At 42.1% G+C, this 22,105-nt stretch overlaps 1 protein-coding gene and 1 pseudogene across 1 annotated transcript in view; both read right to left on the bottom strand.

Annotated features, from left to right (window-relative positions):
* The window catches only part of LOC125315159, a 67,515-nt gene extending 50,257 nt beyond the window's left edge, over nucleotides 1-17,258 (bottom strand). Inside the window, exon 1 of the mRNA XM_048279363.1 lies at nucleotides 17,145-17,258. Coding sequence (XP_048135320.1) covers nucleotides 17,145-17,192 — 48 coding nt within the window. The 5' untranslated portion in view covers nucleotides 17,193-17,258. The remainder of the gene's footprint in view (nucleotides 1-17,144) is intronic.
* Nucleotides 17,259-17,278: 20 nt separating this feature from the next.
* LOC115728552 lies at nucleotides 17,279-21,865 on the bottom strand (annotated as a pseudogene).
* Between the last annotated feature and the right edge of the window lie 240 nt (nucleotides 21,866-22,105).

Below are 22,105 nucleotides of genomic sequence, written 5' to 3'. Positions count from 1 at the left end.
ATGATTTTGTGTGTGAAGGAATGTCTTTCGAACTCATCGTGGAAGTGGAAACTCATCAGCTCGTCATTGAGGACAAGATTCTCGTCCCCGGTTAGCTCTCATTCTATAGTCTTTCCTCTTCAAGTTCCATCATGTAGCTTCCCTTTCCGAGTTCACATTTTGAGACATTGCACTTTGTATAATTTCTCAAGTGAGCTTTGCTTGTGTCGAATCATTCAGTGAGGTCGGCCTAAAACCCTCGAGCACGGCTCGCGTAGATGATGTCGGATCTGCTGTCGAGAGGTAACTCTGAAAAACTCTCCGAAAAAATATGATTTTTGTAGATGAAATGCTATCCACGCGACGCAAACATGGTTCGTTTGATATTTTAGCTAGTTAAAAGTAAGAAGCATAAAATACTCTACTAAAAGAAAGTGTACAACTTAAGTGGTATGAACAATATGTTCTGTTAAACGGTTAGACAGGAAGCCGTTATTTGATATTTCGTGATTTTCTAAGGTAGATAATTTCCTTTTTAGAATAGATTATTTCATTTTCTATGTATATTAAGTAAAGACGTTGTCTTTCTTGATTCTCTCTCCCTCTCTCTTAAAAATCCTAGAATTATTTTACAGAAGCTGAGATGAGATTTTTGGTTATATTTTCTCATGTGTATTTATACCAGTTCCAACCCGGTGATTTGAGACAGTAGGTGAGAGCTTAGAAATACATAACACCTATGTAACGTTCAGGATGGCAACTGATGACATATGAATATCGTAGTGACGCAGTAGAAGCAATTTCTTTATTGATTGTGGATATCATAAAAATCGTAGGTCCTTTCTTTTTTTGGTCGATCATAAGAACCCTAGATAAAAAATTGAAAGATATTGATCAGGAAAAGAAAGCGAAAGAGTTTTCATTGGGGTCTCGCGAAGGAGGAGGAGGGTTTCCAACAATTTGGATTCTCTCTATCTGACCGTATAAATAGAATTTTCTGCGAGAAAGATGGACACTAACATTTTTGGTGATGTAGTAGAAAAGCACACCATTATTGTCCAGGGGTCCAGATAAATTAGACTTTTCTTCATTACAATACCTTAAGAAGGCTATTGTTGATGTATCCGGTGGATACCCATTTGCAAAATCCTCCATTGGTGTCCAGTAAGAGCAAACTAGAAAGCATCACCAACCAAATGAAGAAAACAAACCGACCAAACATTTGCAGACAAAACCAAAGCGCATGCAATAGCAGCGACCTCATCCTAAGGTAGAAGGTGTAGGGTATTGGGATAGCATCAGGGAAAATTTCCTTCAAATGGGGGAGATGGAATAGGCGCTCTCGAAGTCCCCCCGGAACTTGGGCTTCCAATCAAGGTCACTGAAATTAGATCACCTGGTCTCGTTGTCTCTGGTTCTTAATCTCATTCATGGCAACACTAGGAGTGACAAACCCTGTATCCAGTCCTATGATAGCCCAAAAAAGCTTGTCGGGTCCCTCGCTCTTGGCATGGTGACACGAGAGACCAGGGCGATGGCAGTGGTGGGGGGTGAGGGACGGGAGTTTCCCTTCGCCTGGTGAGAGGCCGTCCACTCCACCCGAAGCAGAGATTCCTATGATGAAACGTTAGACCGAGTCATTTGCCGGGTTTAACGCAATCGAGTTTAAGGAACGGTACTTAGTCTTCATTTTTTCTCCAAATTGTAAAATCTTCCACTCTCTTGTGTCTCTCTCTGTCCATCTCTATTCAATCAAGTAGCCTCGAGAAAAGTAAAATTCAGTGCAAAGATCTAGACTTTGCAGTTGTCTATGAATCAGCATTTGTCTTTGTCATCATGTAAGTTTCGTTAAACAAACTTAAAGTGGGGTTATTCGCTAAAAACTAGCACTGCTTCTTAAGAGGAGCATGTATACCGATTTCACCATAGCGGCATACTCCAAAATAGTAATAATAATATATTATTATTTCATTTAATCGTCGAGATTGAAGGAGTCAATTCAATATTTTTTTTTTCATCTTCATTCAAAGTGATCAGAAAGAACTCGTTTTATTTCAATATTGATTAAAGCATTTACTATAAAAAAAAATGGCTATTATCATTTTATTCAATTTATGGCTCACAGTGTGTTTAATCCGTTGATATGCCCCTCATAAGGTTTCAATTATCCATATTAATAACACAGTAACTTGTTGAATCTCGCCTAGTAAACCCACGGTTGGACTTCGGACAAGTGATAATGATAAACAACATTCCAGATTATTAACACAGTAACCTATTGAATCTCGCCTAGTAATCCCCTGATTGGACTTTGGTCAGGTGATTGAGGCATAGACATGTTGTCAAAAAATTGAAACTCTATGAGGGGTACATCAATGGGTTAAGCACATTGTGCGCCAGAAATTGAATAAAATGATAATAGATATTTTTTTATAGGAAATGCTTCAATTCATATTGAAATGAAACGAGTTATTTCTCATCCGACCCGATCAGCACCAAGAAAAGAAGCTAAGATTGAAGAGAGCGTCATTTTCACAAACTGAAATGAAGGCCGATAATCATCTTACATAGGTTCAACTCTCATATTTGAGAAAATCCTAGCACGATGTTATTGAGGACCTCGCTAATCTTTTAATGGCTTGTTCTAATCTTTTGTCAAAATGTTGTTGTCTTTCATCAAAAGCTTGGCAACACTTACTTTTACTGTACTTTTTGCATGGCACTCTGAAACCTTGGCTCGGTCACGTATTTTTATCGTTGCGTGCAAACTACCACGTTCACATACATCAGGTAAAGTTCTATCGGTTGATGGGAGCGGCCTTGAAATTTGTTCTAAGCAAAAAATGCTAAGATTCAAGTGCAAAATCCGTCGACAAATGTTCGTTGATCACCGGCACAATTATAGAGGACGCTAATTGCGACAATACATGTGTCCATTAGTATAAAACAAAAGTTCAAGCACCAAACGAGTAATTTGATTCTAGTTATATATCTCATGTGATGGGAGATAATTACATAGGATTAGCTGAAAGAACATACACTTATCCGTAAGGAGAAAAAAGAAACAAAAGGTGTGCCATATTAGGAACATACACGTATTCATAAGTTAGATGATTGTAAGATGAAAAGGATTTAATATTAGAAAAAAGAACATACACGTAGGCTCCGTTTATTTCACGAAAGATGAGTGATTTGAAAAATATTTTTCGAAAAGTAATTGCTTATATTGTTTAAAAAAAAATTAGTCAACGAAAAATATTTTCGTCATCAACAACAATTTATGTCTAACTATTTTTGTAAGTAATAAAAAAGAATTTCATTTATTTATTTTTTTTAATGACATAAGCAATTACATTTTAGAAAATATTTTTCAAATCGCTCCTTTGGAATCGGATTTGAGAAGCCTCCTTCATCTCCATGCAACAGAAACAAGGAGCTCGGTTACGTAAAGGGGGTCATTTTTTGAGTTGCAGGGAGCTCATACAAAATCCTCCCACTGATTTCTTTCATTTGTAGATCTCCTTCCCCGATTTCAGGCCATTAATAGAGGCCTTTGCTGTTGCCGTTCACCCTTTCCAACCCGCGCCGCGAACCCCGCTGTTTTGCTCTGTTTCTTGGCCGGGAAGCTTGAAGTGCTTCAAGCTCGGCAGCTCCTTCTTCGCCGGTGAAGACGCTTCCAGGATCCTTCCTTTCGTGTCCGAACACCGATTCAAGGCCAATGCCTCTTTGCTCTGCTTTGGTGAGCTTAGACCCGAGAGCTGTGATTGAAATTTGTGTGAGAATCGATTCTAATTAAGCATCGAATAGTAACCTAAACATACTTTGATGTGACTACACTATCTTTTATTTTATATGGAATAGCGGTCATGATATTCCGGATTTGAACTGGTGCTTCGACATTGCATGAACCGGTCACCATGTGTTTGTTGATTTTCCCGAGTGAAGTCGGTCCACAAATTTGAGAAACGTTCTTCCGTATTTGTGCCTGTGGGAGTATCATGCGTCTAAACCGAGACATGTCCGTTTTATTCTCTCATAAAATCTTCAGATTGAACTAGTATGATGTTTGTCCGAACCTCCATTTGTAAGTTGCCTATTTCCGTGTACATGTATATCAGCGTCTGTTTTAGTTCATTCCGTTAACGATGCTGTCATCCACCGTGAATGAGCGGTTACGTGTTCCGAGATATGTCACATGCAAAGATGATGTGTCTTTGCTGGGAATGAAGTGATTGAAAACGAGCAATTGTGTGCCTGCTGGAAATGAAATGTCCGATTACCTCTACGTAAAAGATGAAGAAGATGAAGCTGGTTCATCTTGGAAAATAGTTTGAATTTTGAGGCCATTTTAGGAATGCCAAGTCACGTGGTCCCACGTTACTAGACGTCTCTCACTTGAGAGGGGTAAAAAATGCCCAACAAATTTAGGAGAATTACAATTTCCCTTGAAAGAAGAAATTACGAGGTAAAGAATAGATATTAACGTATAGATAACGAACGAATTATTGCACACATCATAATCTTAAGATCGCTTTTTGATTGTCGAAGGAAGCTTTCTCGACATTATTTATTGTCCAATTTATCCAACTGAACAATGTCGGTTCGGTTTGATTCGGTCAGGTCCAGTTTTGAACTAGTATACATCAATGAGACCAAGCGAGTTCCTTCTGTTTGGTAATAAACAAAAAGAAATCCCTGTCTACAATATTTTGTGAAACTTGGATCATCGCCTCTTGCGATCTCCCAATGTTATGGACCAACGCCATGTTGCATTTCACGCTCGAAGATCCCGATGGTGGTTTAATTTCCACTCCTCCGGGAAGAATCACTCGAACATGCTTCTTTGGCAGCAAACATTTTCCTTTTGCCAAAGGCGGCATGTCTCGATCTATCGTGCAATGAGGGGCTTTCGGATTACTTACCCGAATCAACTTGGACCAGCTCTTTGAAGGTTCCGAAGTTGTCCTTCACACGCTTCTCTGGAGTATTACCAGAGTTCATAGGCCACCTCTATTCTCTAGAGATGCTTTGGCTTAACCAGGGTAATTTCACCCGGTCTATTTTATCGCAACTCGGTAACCTAACACAGCTCACCAGTTCCTCCAACTCCGTCAAACCTTGAACGGCTCACTCTGCTCAGCCTTCCGTCCGACAATTTCAGAGGTCCAATACCGGAATGTCTTGGACAACAAGACAACTTCTTCAACTGAGTGTCACATAATCATTTTTCAGGTCCTATTCCTCCGAGCGTAAAGAATCCTTCAAATCTATCCCAACTTGACATTTCCAATGACCTCATGGCGGTTCTATACCCTCATCACTGTTTTCTTTTCCATCCTTGACGAGACTAGACCTCGGTAACAATGGGCATTTGAAATGGATCGATACCCGATCAACATATACCAGATTGTATTGAACTGGATTGTCCATAATTTTTCGGTCCAATTCTCCCATCAAGCAAGAATTAACTCTGTGCCTTTGGTAAGCATAGATCCGACGTAAACAAGACATATAGTGTCTTGTGGTTTGTTCACGACGACAAGATGTTCTTCTTCAAATAGTAGGGTAAACATATTTGAAGCATCTACAAGAACTTATAAAAAAAAAAAACCTGGTACGATTTGTAGGATGCCAAAAAAACCAAATGAGAAACCGGAATCACTAGCAAGGTCGCTAATGAAAAAGAGTTCCGAGTGTGCTTGAGATTAACTTGTCTCTGCAAATGCACTAGGCCATGACGTTGTCATGTGTTAATTATGACTTGAAGTTGAACCCGGTTGATTTGTACCCATAATTGAATTGCAAAGAAACCCGGTCCACTTTAGGAAAGCCCAAATTGGACTCTTGACAACAGATTTTGGGGCGGTGATACAAAAAGGGAAATTAATTTCTTGCTAGAGTCCCATTCCCTATTGAAGATGAAATCGACGTTGTCGTCGGATGAGGGCTCATAGTTTTTCCATATAAATATCTTGTTGCTGAGTTTAGTCTTATTCACTCGATCTCTGTGCTTAATATGTATCAAATATTGTGAGAGACAGAGAATGAGAACCGTCGCCCAAGAGAGTTGAGATTGCTATAAAACTTATTTCCTATTATTGACTTCTGTGATACTCTATTATCGGGAAACAATTGCGACTGAGTGTGATCGAGAGATTGCAATCCCGTTTACGCCGATCATCACGGGAGCATCTTGTTCACTCTTCCCACAGAGTAGATATACTACCTAACCATGTCGTTATGTTCAGGTTTTATTCGTGCAATTTATTTCTTACTTGAACCGCTTTGTTTGTACAAAAGTTCGGCATAGTCAAAACAGATTTGTATTGAAGCCAAGGGTAATTCTCAATAAATTGTTCTCGATATTTTGTCTGTTTGCAATTGTCAATATGGCTTCTAAGAAATTCGAGTAAAAGAGATTAACCCGCAAGAATAATTTTAGCTTGTGGTGTATTGAGATGTCCGCGTTGTCGGAGACACAGGGTTTTAAATCAAAGTTATAGGGACACGATGAATTTGAGGAAGAAAAGAATAATCTGTATGATTTGAATAAGAATCCCTGTGCTGGAAGGAAAGAACGCCCTACCTAGAAGCCAAGTATCGGAACTGAAATCTCTGCCATCTCTCTCTCGCACGCCTTGTACTGCGCTTTGTTTAGTCTTCCACTGCAATTTAAGGGACTTCGACCCACTGAAAGGGCGAGATCAGATTCGGAGTCAATGAATTCAGATCATAAATCAAGTCATTTTCAATGAGAAGATATTCATGACCAAAAAAAAATAGCGATCCATGATTTCTTTCACGTCCATGATTTAGTGATCTATGAAATTTTTTTCATTTCTCTTTTGTGTTAAATGAATGTGTCGCATAAATAAAATGTAGCGCATACAAAAAAAAAACGGATTACATGTTGTATGGAATTGTTATGTATGGATGTCACAATTCCATCCAACCAAAAAGAAAAAAATATATATGAAAAAATTGATCTAAGAAATTAATGAAGGACAAGTAAAAGGTAAACTGTGGTAAGGTAACCCAATACAAGTCGGGCAAAAAATATGGCACAACCTCATTATTAAACCTCGGGACAACAACCCCCATGAGTTACAATCAATTCGAATCCAATTTTTGTCTCAGGTGACTGAACTAAGGGAAACCATGTATTTTCTTAAATATCCTAACGAATCTAAACCAATTCCAATACTAAAATATAACAACTTGATCAAAACCTGTTTCTCTAATTATTTTCCAACTTTTTATTTACGGAATCTTTATTTTCTAATTAGAGGGGACTTGGACTGGGCTCAAGAGGGGACTTGGACTGGGCTCAAGAGCCCAATCCTAATATGAACTGATCTGAAATCAACATATCAGGGCTTCGACTTCAAGCCATGAACATATGAACTTTGCTATTAACCACTTGTAGCTATGACCGCCACTCATCATTGTAGTCACCGCCCACCACAGAACCGCTGCCATTCCCTGTCATCGATCATCAACATTTACAGATTAAAACACAGAACGATTGGACTGTTCAGAGCACGAATTAGAGGAACAAAACCGACTCGAATATTTGCTGAAATTGACACTGCCGCCGTGAACTTGAACCATCTCGGGCAATCACCACGGAGATATCACGGAAACATACGCAAAACATGAAGCAAAAACACAATAAAAAAAGGGATGTTTAGATTCGATAACGATGAATTTGTAACTGGAATCAATCCACCCATGGGTGACTCAGTTGGTTAGGGCCCACTTGGGATTGTGTGGTTAGATTCGATTCTCCACTTGAGCACCTGGGATTTAAGTGGGGGGCCATGGTGGTGGGTTACTGTCTTAGTCTCTCCCGAGGAATAGTCGAGGTACGCGCAAGCTGGCCCGGACACCTCGATTATAAAAAAAAAAACAAAAAGGAAAAAATTGTAATTGGAATCAAATCTGCATTTTTAACCAATCGATTCAGAACAAGTTTCAGATCTGATTGTGCCATATATCGTTTCTCAATCATGCCTTTGGGGCATTTTATTGAATAATTTATGGTCGACGACTTGAGTAGTTTGTTTTAATCACTTCCAAATGTAGATTCGTGGACCGACTCAATTGACAATAACAATTGATGTTCAAAATCAATTGAACTCCGGACTGCGGACTCGGTGGACGCGAAGCTCGGAGGTGATGCCTTGTTTCGTTATCACCAACTGATGAACCAATCGGAGGAGTCGATTTCAAGCAGGGAGGATCGGAAGCGACCGAGCAGAGAACCGTCTCTGCAGCGAGAGACTCTTCATTTCGAGCTTCGACTTCCATCAATCTCATCGCCACTCCTGCTTCCTTGACTTATCAACGTTCCCTGTGTCCTACTACTGTGTTATTCCTATTCACATTCCTCGCGAATTGAAGGATCAATCAGGGAAATGCAAATTGAGCTCCTCGCTATCCGATTGCAGTCAAACGTGCCTCTCATTCCAAGCCACATTCAATTTCAGAGTAGAGTTTGGAACTTGATTTTCATTTAATTTCTCATAGCATTTTTTTTTCCTATTTCATGATCTTAGTTTCGGCTGGAGCTTTGTACTTGTAATTCAATTGTACATAGTGCTTCGGTTGAGTCAGGATGCAAATTTTTAAATGGTTCCGCAATTTTCTCTTAGCCAAGTGTTTTCTAATTCAGATTTCTACTATAAACTTCTTATTATCTTACTGGGAAGAGGTTACCAAAATAATAACAATAATAATAATAATGTCTTGTTAACCTTGTTAACCTTGTCAATCGAAGGGGAAAAACCTTGTTTTGATGTATCTGAGAAAATTTCAAGAGTAACTTTCTAAAATAATAATAGTAAACATCCGTTAACATCTAAGGTTACCCCCGGGGGAGCCACGAGACGAGCACGAGCTTTGATCGCCTACGGGTAAGAGCATTGAAGACAGACTCAGAAAAACCTCGAAAATGCCACGTGTTAGAGAAAATTTTGGCGGCATCTTCCTTGAAAGACGAAAGAAGAAGCACGCAAAAAGAGCCACGATCGGGGTGGTTAATGAAAGATTGGCAGTAATCCCCACGAGGGTAAAAAAAAAAGAGCGCGGAAACTAAGAAACCGTCAAGGGACTACCCTCATGACTTATCGAAAAAGGTTAAAACGTGGAGCCAAAGGAAATAACTGCTCAACGGTTACCGGACTTGATCTATAAATAACTCGCGGCCACAATAGACAAGGACACACACAAAACGCACACGAATACTCGTCTCTATAATTAACTTTTAGCCTAGTTATAGCTTTTAGATTCCCATCGTTGATTCAATTCCGGTGAGGCTCATATTCAGAGTTAGGTGTCATCGATTGAATTACGGCGTCAGCTCATTAGGTTCGATGCAGTCGATTCAATTCCGGTGTTGTACCCATTGCCCATCTCGTCCAATACCGTTGATTAAATTCTGGCATTGTGTCGTACATTCACCGTCCAGTGTTGTTGATTAGATTCCGACATTGTGTCCTACAATTTGGTTCGGCTTCGTTGATTAAATTCCGCAGTTGAATCCAAAATCCTAGTGTGTCGAAGTTCATTTCATTGTCGAATGAGTGGGCCGTCTAATTGTCAAGAATCAGTATCACGCCTCTTGTGACGCCCTGGAATTTCGTAGTTTGTTAAGAGACCGAGTTCAATAAAAAGGATTATTGTTGAATTCTAGTTGGTATAAAATTTCGGATCAAAAGGACGTAAGTGACGATTTTTGGACGAGTCCCGAAATGTCGTTCGATTTCGATTGGGTCTCGAAATCGTGGTCATCTCGACTTACGATTTTTATTCGTCGCGCCTAGACCTTTTTCTGACCGAACCTAGCCCGTAGAAATCCAAATTTTACTCCCAATCAGTTGAGCCAAAAATCCGATCAGTTCCGATTTAATGAATTACTCTTCTGCCCCTCTCAATAATGCACGTAATGCCAAAGCAATTTAAATCCATGGTGGGCCCCCTTTGGTCAAGTCTTCCACCAACCCATCACCATCATCTTCTCTCTCTCCCTTTTCCTCTCCCACCTCCCACGTGCTCTCACCCCCTCTTTCTCTCTCTCTCTCTCTCTCTCTCTCTCTTCTCTTTCTTTCCCCCTTTTTCCTTCTTTTCTGCCGTGTGATCAGACCCCTTTTTCCCCCCCACTTGACTTTTCCTTCTTCTTCCTTCTCCTTCCTCTTTCCTTGTGCACGACAGCCCCCTCCCCTCCTCCTGTTCACTTTCTTCTTCCTCTTCTTCTCTGGTTTCTGTGCGACGCCCCCCACCAAGAACCGAAGCTGTAGCTGCTTCGCCCGGCCAACTCCATCGCCGCGCCACCTCGTCGCCCACCAGCCAGCACCGCAGCTCCGCCTTGCGTCGCCGCTCCACCAGAAACCAAGCTCGGCCCACCGCGAGTCGCAAGGACCCGCATCCCTAGAGCCCGAGGCTGTAGCTCGCCGCCTCGTCACCCTCGTCTCTCTCCCGAGCCAACCTCCAACTGCCACCCGGTCGCGCTACTGCCGTTGCCGCACCGTCAGCCCGTTGTACCGCCACAGCCGCCTCAAGCCGCGAGATCCGAGGACTCGAGACCTCACCCGACGCCGAACGAGCCCCCTCACCTCGGCCTCCTTTGTTCCTCGCCCGAGACCCACTAGATCTGAGTGTTCCGCCACCGGAATCGCAGCTTCGTCGTTATCCCGAGAGCGTGGAGCCAAGATTTTCCGTTCGGGTGAACAGTGCGTGAACAGTGTTCGGGTGAACAGTAACGGGTGTGAACAGTGTTTCGTGAACAGTGTTCGGATGAACAGTGATCGGTGAAATAGTGCTCATGAACAGTACCGGCGTGAATAGTGCCTCCGGCAGACCGTGAACAGTAACTCCGGCGGTGAACAGTAATTTTCGACATCGGTCTCAAAGTTCGTGCCGAGGAATTTTCAAGAGTCGCCGATAATCGTCGCGGGCCGGGCCGAGTTCGTGTCGCCGCCTCTTGATTTGAGACTGCCCGAGCTTATTAAATTGTGAGTTGACCCTAATCCTTGGTTAGGGCGCTAATTGCGCCTAGAAGTAGTTAGCTAGTCGGTAGGAATTTAAGTAGATTTGATTATGGTCGGATTAGTTAGAAACCCGGTTTAGGGTAAATGACCATAATCGATTAAATTAGAATTGTCTGTGGCTAATTGTTGTTAAATGAATTTGACTGTTTGTTGTGATTTGATCGCGAGCGAGCGATAGGTTAAGGACGAGCGATCGATTGGCGACTATAAATCAAATTGGTTAATTAATGACTCTGGTACGAAATTGAGCCTTTATGTGGCCTAATCGAATTGGTTTATTCGTGTTGAATTGATGACTTTGTTTGGGTGGATCGCCTCGTTGAAATATTGATTTGAGTACCTTGATCGCTCATTGAGTGAATTGGCGTTTGCTTGGGAGTTAATTGTCCCGTGTGTCGTTGCAAAGTCGATTTGGTAGTCTGCATATGCATATGACCGTGTGCAAGATCAAAGACATATTTTAGCATGAAAATAGCCTTGGGGCCGAGTCTTTGAGCACGTTTGTGTGAGCATCCGGCCTAAATCAAAGAGAATAAATTGATTGATGTGTCGGGTGTGCTGTTTGGTCATATGACGGAACGATGATGGGTTTTCCTGGCAAGTTCGTCTTGTACACATAGTACACACCGTACCATTTTTATGGAACCACACGACTTGCCAGAAGCACGATAATTCATGCCCCGTATGGTACGTACGGTTTTAAGGGATTATCGGATGCCGGTCGCGACTTGTGATGGACCGAAGCCCCAGTATAGGGATGCCTACTTGCCGTGCCGTGCGGTGGTGCACCGGATACACCGCTTGTAGTAGCCGTTGCCGAGAGGGAAAAGGAACGTAGCCCGGTCTGCGCCGGAAGAATGCGGGATCGCATTAGTTGTGAGAGTCGATCACGCCGCTCGCGTGGATCCTCATCACTGTGGCGCCAAGAGCGCGATCATCGTTAATAATTGGACTTGTGTGGTGTCCAGTGCATACTTGTGAGTGTGATGCGTGTTCGTTTGGTTGTCCGATGTGGCTATTGAGTGGAGTCAAGTATTGCATTATGTGTGGCTGAAGGCTGGTAAGTATGCATGTGGGTGATTATTGCCATGTGATATGATGGCTGGATATATGTCTATATCGTGATTTTTATAATCCTCGTGTTTAGGAGGTTATAGGCGAATCGGTGTCCTAACCGAACTTAGGCTTGATTCACCGAGATTTATATCTCACCCCGTTGTGGGAACCACTTTCGTGTCCCAAGTGATGGAGCTTTGCGGGTACCGAGGCCAAGTTATGAGGGTAGTCTTTTGGAGTAGATGAAAAGTTAACTTTATTGACCTGGTAACATTTGAGGTCTTAGTGAGTCGCCCCGAAGTATGGGGTTGTATTTATTTCTGTAGCTCAAGAGGATTAAGACTCATCTACTGTCTTGTAACTGGGGATGTTACTTTTGACTATTTTCCTTAGTATATATTTCCCGCTATGCTATCCCGCCTTTTTATTTGTCCGGGAGAATTGCACGTTCCGCATGCACCGTAATTTCGTAGGTCGATGGCTTACCCGGGATGCTATCATTCATGACCCGAGGCGAGTAAGGTAGGGATGTCGCGAGCTCGAGAGTCGGGGCGTGACATCCCCGCCCAAGGTGGTATCCCCGCGAGCTCGAGAGTCGGGGCGTGACACCTCTCGCGTCAACGTAAGTATTTTTCGCATTTGACACTCTCCGTCCAAAGCTGACCCATAACTCTTTATTGGAAAACGAACGGATCAAGCTCGATAAAAGATTCCCGCGTGGATAATCCTTTTGGGCCTCAACCTCACCTAGGCCAAAACCCGAGAACCCGTTTTGACCTAGTCGAAGGATTTTTAATACGCAATAGTCTTTTTTGGCACGCCTAATGGGACCACAAGATGTTAGTTCGAGAGAGTGCTATGCCGCGAACGAGAGGCCGTAACAACACAGACGGCGTTGGAGATGAGCCCATGGAAGAAATACAACGTGCGGAGTCATCCACGGCTCATGCTTTGCTAAGCCAAATCCACGACGATAATGCTAAAGCTCCTCGACAGCATGCTGAAGAGCATAGGAGAAATCCAGAAATAACGTCTGTCATGTTATCGTGAATAAGACAAACAATCGAGATCAGTCAAATTCATTCCCTAAGAGTAATGCCTACCCTCAAAGAGGAACTATGCCGGAGAGTAAATATGATCTATGATTATGCATTGAAATATCTACCAAGTTTGCCATAGATTTGGTTGGTAAAGCTCGAGCCCAAAATGCTTGAGATAAGTCTCTACAAGTGCACTAGTCCATGACGTTGTGATGTGTTAATTATGACTTAGCAACCCGGGCACATTTTTGAAAAGTTGGGATTGACAACGGGACTGTAGGTAATGCAAAAAGGGAAAGCTATTTCCCACGAGAGTTCTTTTCCTTATTGAAGATGAAGTCAATGTTATCGTTAGTTAAGGGCTCATAGTTTTTAGCATATAAATATTTCGTGCGGAGTTTGGTCTTCTGCACATAGTGAATGTGCTTAATATGTATGAAAGTTTGTGAGAACACTGAGAGCATCAAGAGCCATCATCCAAGAGATTTGCGAGGGTGAGAAAACTCTTTTCTGTGATTGATTTCCGTGGATTGTGTAGTTGTCAAAAACTTTACCCCAATCGAAAATATCATGAATAATTCAGTAGGTTGTTGTTTAGAAAATGCTGTCTTTGCCCATCCGATCACTGTCGCGGAAAGAAGCTAAGATTGAAGAGACCGCCATTTTTGCAAACTGAAATGAAGGCCGACAATGCGTTCAATTCTCACATTTGAGAAAATCCTAGTACGTGTAATTGAGGATCTCGTTAATCTTTTATTGGCTTGCTCTAATCTTCTATCAAAATCATGTTATCTTTCATCACAAGCTTGGCAACTCTTACCTTAACTATACTTTTTGCATGGCCCTGCGAAGCCTGGGCTCGGTTATGTACTTTCATCAATGCATGCATATTGCCACGTTCACATATATCGGGTAAGACTTTATCTATCGATTGATGGGAGTGGCCTCAAAAGTTGCTCTAAGCAAAAAAATGCTAACATTTAAGTGCAAAATCCATCGACAAAATGTTTGTTGATCACCAACACAATTGTAGAGGATGCTATTTGCGACAATACATGTGTCTATTAGTATAAAACAAAATTCAAGCACCAAACGAATAATTTGATTCTAGTTAAATATCTCATGTGATAGGAGATAATGACATAAGATTAGCTGAAAAGAACATACTCGTATTCATAAGGAGAAAAAAGAAACAAAAGGTGTGCCATGTTAGAAAAAAGAACATACACGGATTCCTAAGTTAGATGATTGTAAGATGAAGAGGATTCAATATTAGAAAAAAGAACATGCACGTATTCTTTTTTGGAATCGGATTTCAGAGGACTCCTTCATCTCCAAGCAACAGAAACATGGGAGCTCGGTCACAGAAGGGGAGTATTTTTTGAGTTGCCAAGAGCTCATACAAAATCCTTCCACTGATTTCTCTCATTTGCGGATCTCCTTCACCGATTTCAAGCCACTGATAGCGGTCTTTGCTATTGCCGTTTACCCTTCCCAAGCCACGTTGCAAACCCTGCTTTTTGCTCTGGTTCTTGGCTGCAAAGCTTGAAGTGCTTCAAGCTCGCTCGCTTCTTCTTTGCTCTGTTTTGGTGAGCTTAGGTTCGGGGGCTGTGATTGAAGTTTGTGTGAAAGTCAATTCTGATTAAGCATCGAATAGTAACCTAAACATACTCTGATTTGACTATGAAATTCTGGATCCGAATAGGTCCTTGGACATTGCATCTATATCCTCCGTTTGAACCGGTCACCATGTGTTTGTTGATTTTCTTGAGTGAAGTCAGTCCACGAATTTGAGAAATGTTCTTTCGTATTAGTGCATGTGGGAGTCTCATGCGTCTAAACCGAGACATGTCTGCTTTATTGTCTCATAAAATCTTCAAGTTGAGTTAGCATGATGCTTGTATGAGACCTCCATTGGTAAGTTGCCCATTTTCCAGGTATATGTATATCAGCCTCTGTTTTAGTCCGTTCCATTAAGTCTCTCTGTGGTACGGGGTTACATGTTGATGTTGATCGATTAGCTTTAATATAGTTGGATTGTTAATGATGTCTGTCATCCACTGTGAATGAGTGATTTGTGTTTTGAGATATGTTACATGCAAAGATGATGAAGCTGATTCATCTTGGAAACACAGGTGTTTGAGTATGAGAGTTGAACAAAGGAAGAAAAAGGAAAGAGGAGGGAAATTGTTCAAAAGCAAAAGCGAGCACGGGTTGTCAGTGCAAGGAGTGTCTGCGATACAAAAGGTGCTGAACAAGAGAAAAGAAGATCATTGCATGATTTGGGCGCCATCATTTGTTATCAAACAAACCTTAAAAGATGAAAAGTCGAATCAATGAAATCTAAGAAAATATGTGGTAAAAAACGACTATTAACGAAAAGATAATTAACGAAATATATATACACATCATCATCATCACCATCTCAAGGTCGCTTGTCGAAATGTCGGAGGAAACTTTCTTGACATTACTTTTAGTCTAATTTACCAAACGGAAAATGTCATTGATTCGGTCAGATCCAGCATTTTGATTATGGAAATTTGACTTCTGCCAATAAAGAGGAAAAATTGAACCAATGTTCAAAACAGCGACGTCCCCGATTGACACCCACTTGGAATCCTTCTAATCGTCGATATGAATTTACTAATGGAAAAGTTAGCAAACCCAAAGTCTAGAGCTATATGCATTACTATAAGGATTGTCTGTGATACTAGAACAACCAAGTAAGGATTTCTAGCAAGAAACTTTAATTGGAAAAAAAGGGTAATATCTCTCGACCCTCGTACACAACAGGAAGCAAATCCACCTGCGATCCGGCCCAACGAGAAGAAGCAAGTTCTTTCCCTTGTGAGATGGGCATGCATGTGTGGACAATGAGCGTGACAAAAATTTTGATTCTTCACGAAGTTAAGCGGACACAATGCTATTTGAAATATGAAAAACTTCCGTGGTTTCCTTCAACCATGCTTAATGTAGTAGCGCATATATTTTCTGATATCACGTGAAAGTGATTCTTTTGTCTTATTGAGTCATTCGATATCATCGCAATAATGCACTTGATTAGAATTCACCAATGACTGGTCTCCCCGTCAGTATAGTCAAAGCGACAAACCAAAGCATTGAATATGGAAGGAGACGGTCGCAACCTATGTGAGAAGTGTACAAGAGCTGACAGAAAAATAGTCTCATGGCACGGGACGCGTCATTTTTATTGCAAAAGACCTTGACGTCGCAATTCCATCTCCAATTGGTCGTCTTAATCGCTAACTTCGCCTTGGTCCGGCTCTGTTCCACAGCTTCGTACACACAATTCTGCACTGGGTGGGAATTCCGCCGAGTATTTCTCAGGTAAGCACCTCCTGAATTTAGGCAGATTGCGAAGGCAAAGCTTAGTCAACCCGGAGAAGGTGATTGTCGTTTCGGTTGCTTCTTCACAGTCTCCACGGCCAGCAATTTGTACAATATTTTCACAATGCCGCACCTCCAGCATTTCGATTTGCCTGAGAAATTCCGCCGTGAAGGCTGGGAAGAGTATTTCTAGTGGGCAACTCCGAACATTTATGGATCTCAAGTTTGGAAATGGGACATTGGGAATAACATCGTACCGCCAAATGTGCCTCAAGTTTTCCAGAGTTGACAAATAGAGGCTCCTCAATTTACCGCTCTCTATAACCATTCCATCGATTTCATATATGATCTCGATCAAAGGACATGATCTCACGTCTAGGATCTCGAGACAGCGCTGCAACCTCTTCCACATATAGGATGGGGCAATACGTAGAAGATTTTGACAGCCCTCCAATTTGAGGGATTCCAATTTGCAAAAGGAACCAGCGAGAATTTGGTTGTTCCATAGCTCTTTGCACCGGGCGCTTGTAATCTCCAGTTCTGTTAAATTGGGAAATCTAACCTGCGTGAGGATAAAGTGAGGAATGAGGATAGTAGGACATATTGTTAAATTGTTCGTGCTAAGACATGATAATGCAAAGGTACATATGATCATAGTAAGGATAAAGCAAACCATCTCATTGAACAACGGTTGGGGCGATCCATCGTCCTCTTTGTCCATCTCGCTTAACGGCCCCTTGGCACTTGTAGGACTTGGGATGAGTGCTCCAAAGTTGTGGCACTTCCTAATACAGAGTCTTATTAAGGAAGGGAAACTGATCACTGTTGCCTTTGATCGACCTCCGTCTTCCTTGAGAACCACTTCTTCCATCTGTTCGCAACAATCAATGTATATCTTTTCGAGTTTTGCTAAAGTTGTGGCCGTAGAATTGGGGAAGAGATATCTTAGGTTGGAGCAATTTGAAACAAAGACTCTATTTAGACTAGGAAAACCCAAAACCGTTAGGGAGTCGCTCTTCACCATGTGCCTCAGCCTTCCTGCTCTTTTAACCCGTACCTCTTCCAATTTGGGAATCGATACATTTTTTTGTTCCACATTTGAGTCAAGAGATCCACAATCAAACAATGATTCCAGGGAGGGACACTCTAGAACGCTGACTTTTTCTAGGTTGTGCAACCTCCCTATGATTGTCGAAGGGAAGACGTTAAGTACATTGGAGCAGCCTTCGAGGGTGAGGGTAGCCAATTTGAAGAAAGAACTTCTAGGAAGTTCACCGTGCCATATCTTTTTAAAAGGTCCTGCCGATTCAAGCTTTAACTCCTCCAAGCATGGTAAACTAACCTGCTCATAAGAGTTATGCATCACACCATAGGTATGAAAAATTTGATAATTTGGCTTAATCCTAACAATCTATCCAATGTAGTGAAAGAATGAATTTTCCCCAGCGGCCTTACTCTGACAAATGGAGTTATAAAATCAAGAATGCGTTTTATCTGGTAAAACCAATTAAAAATCTTCAAAGAGATATTATTACTTATCCTGCAAAAGCGCATGCCTGGGCTATTATGGGTATAGTCTCAAAAGAAGGGGTTTGTACCTTTCGATCGAAGAAGGAATCGGAAAAAGCACCTTGTGAATCTGAAGTAGGGGTCACTGACTCTTTCTTTCCATGAGTACATGAAAAGAATTTCTCTATGGGACAATAAATTATACTTAGTCGCTTCAATAGCGGGAACTCTATAATATCATCGGTCCCTTCGTCTCTTCCTTCTTCATCCACAATTACTGCCCGCATATGATAGCATTCCTTCAGTTGAATGTCTCTAATTTGTCTAAGACATTTGGCCACAGACATAGGAAAGAGAAATGGCAGCCCTGTACGGCTGACAAACAGTTCCTGCAGGTTTTGAAATCTCGATATTTCGTGTAATTGTACATTGTGTTTCCATATGCGCTGCAGGTTCCATAACCTCGATAAGCTCATTTTCGTCAGCCGCGAGAAAATCTTGACATCTTGAGCGACTTGTAGCTCCCCTAGGTCGAAAACTACTTCTGCTGATTCACACCTCGAAATATCCAATGACTTCAAATTTGCTAGCATCAATATCCAATCTGATTTCAAAATACTCGGGGCAGACTGAAAGTCTTTCATCTCCAGGGATTCCAAGCGAGGAAATGAAATCTAAAAAAGCGCCACAATGGAACTCATTACGGTGCCTTTGTTGCAAGTAAAACTATCTTTAATTGCAAATTGCATGGTTTTTTCTTCGCATTAAAAATGTTAACTGAGTAATAAATTTGTCGCAGTAGAAATCAAGTAATTAGTGAGATTATTAAAGTTGAAAGAAATATAAAAAAAAATTCAATAATATCAGTCGTAGAAATAAGCTTCCGTGTAGCTATAGCTGAGAGTGACTCAAAATGTGTGGACTGTGTTTCATATAGAGGGTTTTTAATTTGTGAATGAAAGTGTACAAATTATCAATGTTCATAGCACATGCATTAATGTTCGGTGAACACCAATATCATCTAATCCTAATAAGACAGATTGACAGAGGGTACTAATGAGAAAGTTACCTGAATTGGAGTACCCTCTGATGGGGTTTCAGTGTCGGTGCAAAAGCTCGTCATTTTTGGTAACCAACCCAATCTCAGACGGCGGACATTAGGCAACTCAGCTATGTGATCAACATCAGCTATACCTTCTCCTGTATCATCTCTGATAAGGGCTCGCATGGATTTGCATCCCCATACTTCAATCTCTTCCAACTGTGCTAGCCTTTGGATATCTGAAAGACGCCACAGGTATTTCAATCGGTGGCACTTTTTGATACTCACAGCTTTCAATTTGCTGAAGCACGCTGGTGCGGTAGCGCCATGGCATATCTTCTCCAAATTAATAAGATTTTTCAGGAACAAAGACTCTAACTTCGTAAAAGCAGTGAGATGGAGGTCACAGGATGAATTGGCAATGTACTTGATTGAGGAGCTGTCTTCAATGTCGAGATGCTTCAGTTCTCGAAATCCTCGCGTGCACAATTCGTGAGCGCTCTCCTTGAACTCACTCAACCAGGACAAACACAAGTATTGGGTTTTCTGCAGAATTACCTGAATCCATTCTCTTGAAAGAACATTACCGCACTCATCCAAATCGAGCTTCATGCTATTTAAACCTTTGAAATCCCTCCCTCCAACATTTCCTATATCGATAGAAAATCTGATCAGATTCCAAACTGGCTGGTCATCATCCTCCAAGAGGTGGGGGCGACGACTTATGGTTATTTCCAAAGAGGTTAGCTTTGTCAAGCCCTTCAACTCGGCAAGCCTAGCACCAAGACAGTGACGACGATATATCATCCTCCTTCATCCATTGATGATATCTTCCTTTCATATGTAACTCTTCCAAGTTGATTAAGCCTTCTAGGACCCCAGGCTCGATTATAAGCCTATTGGTGTGGCCTATATTTAGCGATCTCAAATTCGTCAATTCCCCAATTTTTTTAGGTAGCCTAGAAATTGTATCCCCTGCGAAGCTAAGAATCTGCAATGCTGTAAGGTTGCCAAGAATTGCCACATCCTTCAAATGACAATTTATGATTAACGACTGGAGGTTTCCGAGGTTTTCTGTCGGGGAAGGTAAACTGGTGATAGACCTGGAGCAAAGACATAGGGCTCGGAGCTCCTTCATGTCTTTGAAATACTTTTTGCTGCAATCTCCCATATCGTTTTTTCCCGACAACATGAGTATCTTCGCGTGGGGGAACCGACGCGGCATTAGCTCAACAAGCCTATCATTGCCATCATTAACTAGGCATGCCCGACATTCATCAAGCTTTTCCTTTGGCCATGTGCCACAATCGTCATGAATAATTAAGGAATTTTGATCTCTAAATGGAGTTGAGACAACTACCTCGCTGTAAAGATCATGTATGGTCACATTTTCCTTGTTGTCACCACCGTCTAGCAACAAACAAGCGGAACGGAGTTCGCTGAGCATAGTATCCAATCTATCCCTTGCACCTTGCATCGTCCTTTTGTATTCCTCAAACAAGCCCAAACCCATGCCTAGTACCAGCAGAGTTTCGACTTGAATGGTCCCGCCAATAAGACCGCAGAGCAAGAATAAGGACTTGGTTTCATCCCCCTTCAGATGGTCGTAACCGAGTTGCACTATGGTTTCCATTTTTTTCGCATCTATGATTTCGGACATGCTTCTCCATGCGCCCACATCGCTATTTTTGAAGGCCGTTGCGACCAATGTAATAAGAAGAGGCAAACCTGCGAGCTTCTTCGCCACTTGAGCCGCTATTGTTTTCAATTCCTCTTCGTCTTGGAGCCAGTCGCCAACCGTCTTTTCAAAGAGCCTGACAGCTTCTTCGTCCTCTAGACCTTTAAGATGAAATGTTCGATCGGCACGCATCTTTTGCGACAACACATCGTTATATCTCGATGTAAGCAACAACTTCCATCCCTTGCTCTCCTCACCCAAAGGAATTCCGATCTCCGTCAAATCAAGTTTGTCCCACCAGCACGTTGTCTAATATTATGAGAACCTTCTTATTCGAGTCCTCCTTCAATCTACTCAACAAAAGATCTCTTCTTCCCTGTGTGCTTTGCTTCTGCCTCAGATTGAGATTCAAGTAGTCAGCGATCTGGTCTCGAATATTATCTAAGTCTGGAGTTTGGGAGACTTCCGCTTTGATGATCATGTCGAACTGTCTCCCTTTCTTGAGTTTCTGCTCGACTTCCTTCAACAGCGTAGTTTTCCCCACGCCACCGGGCCCGTAGACCCCAATCACTTTCAGCTTGTCATCACCCAGAGCTTCCATTATGCCCTTAAATATGGAAGCTCGCGAATCGGTGATATTGTCGCCCCCATCAGTGGCTGATGAGTTCAGGTCGGCAGCACCGCCAACGAGGCCCGGCAGAGGACTCTCTAGGGCGCTGTGGACGAGCGCCGGAGGATCATTCTCGTGGTAGACCTTCTCCCATGTATTCTTCTGCGCAATGAGTTTCTGGATCTCCTTGACCATCTTGCTCGCTTCTTTGCTGAGACAATAACGTGCCTTCGGGTTGGGAAGCCACCCATAGAAGCAACTTTTCTGAGCTCTTCCATTGTAATCCAGCACACTGCGCGCTATGTTGGCGACGATCTGCTCATCTTTCAACCATCTCTCGACGTCAGATTCGATCGGTTTCATGTTGTTTTGAGCTGCCTTGACATCATGCCGCACCCTTTTCCTCGCGTTGTCCAGCCCCTTAAGTTCATCGTCCAGTTTGCGAACCTTGCGGTCAGTGAAACACACGTAACCGCAGCGACGACTGACTGGACCTGCCACGTAATCTACCCCTTTTAAAAGTACAGACGCAGCACCGCAAAGAATCTGCCACATTTTCCCAGCTTGTCGACTTCTGCTTTTTTGGGTTTCTTGAAGGAGAAAAGGAAGTTAGGAAATGGTATATGCTGAGAGAGGCGGAAGTGATGGAACTCGGAAACGAAACGAAGTGACTGAACAGGAAAGATTCGATGGGATGAATCCACAACCACGAAAAATGAGGTGAAAAGAGAGAGCTTCTAGCAATGGGAGTAGTAGAGATTGAGATGGAAATGGAGAGCGAGGAAGAGATCATGG

The sequence above is a fragment of the Rhodamnia argentea genome, chromosome 5 (assembly GCF_020921035.1).
Source record: "Rhodamnia argentea isolate NSW1041297 chromosome 5, ASM2092103v1, whole genome shotgun sequence".
NCBI lineage: Eukaryota > Viridiplantae > Streptophyta > Magnoliopsida > Myrtales > Myrtaceae > Rhodamnia > Rhodamnia argentea.
Note: the sequence above shows the minus strand (reverse complement) of the source record. Positions and strands in the feature narration are given on the sequence as shown.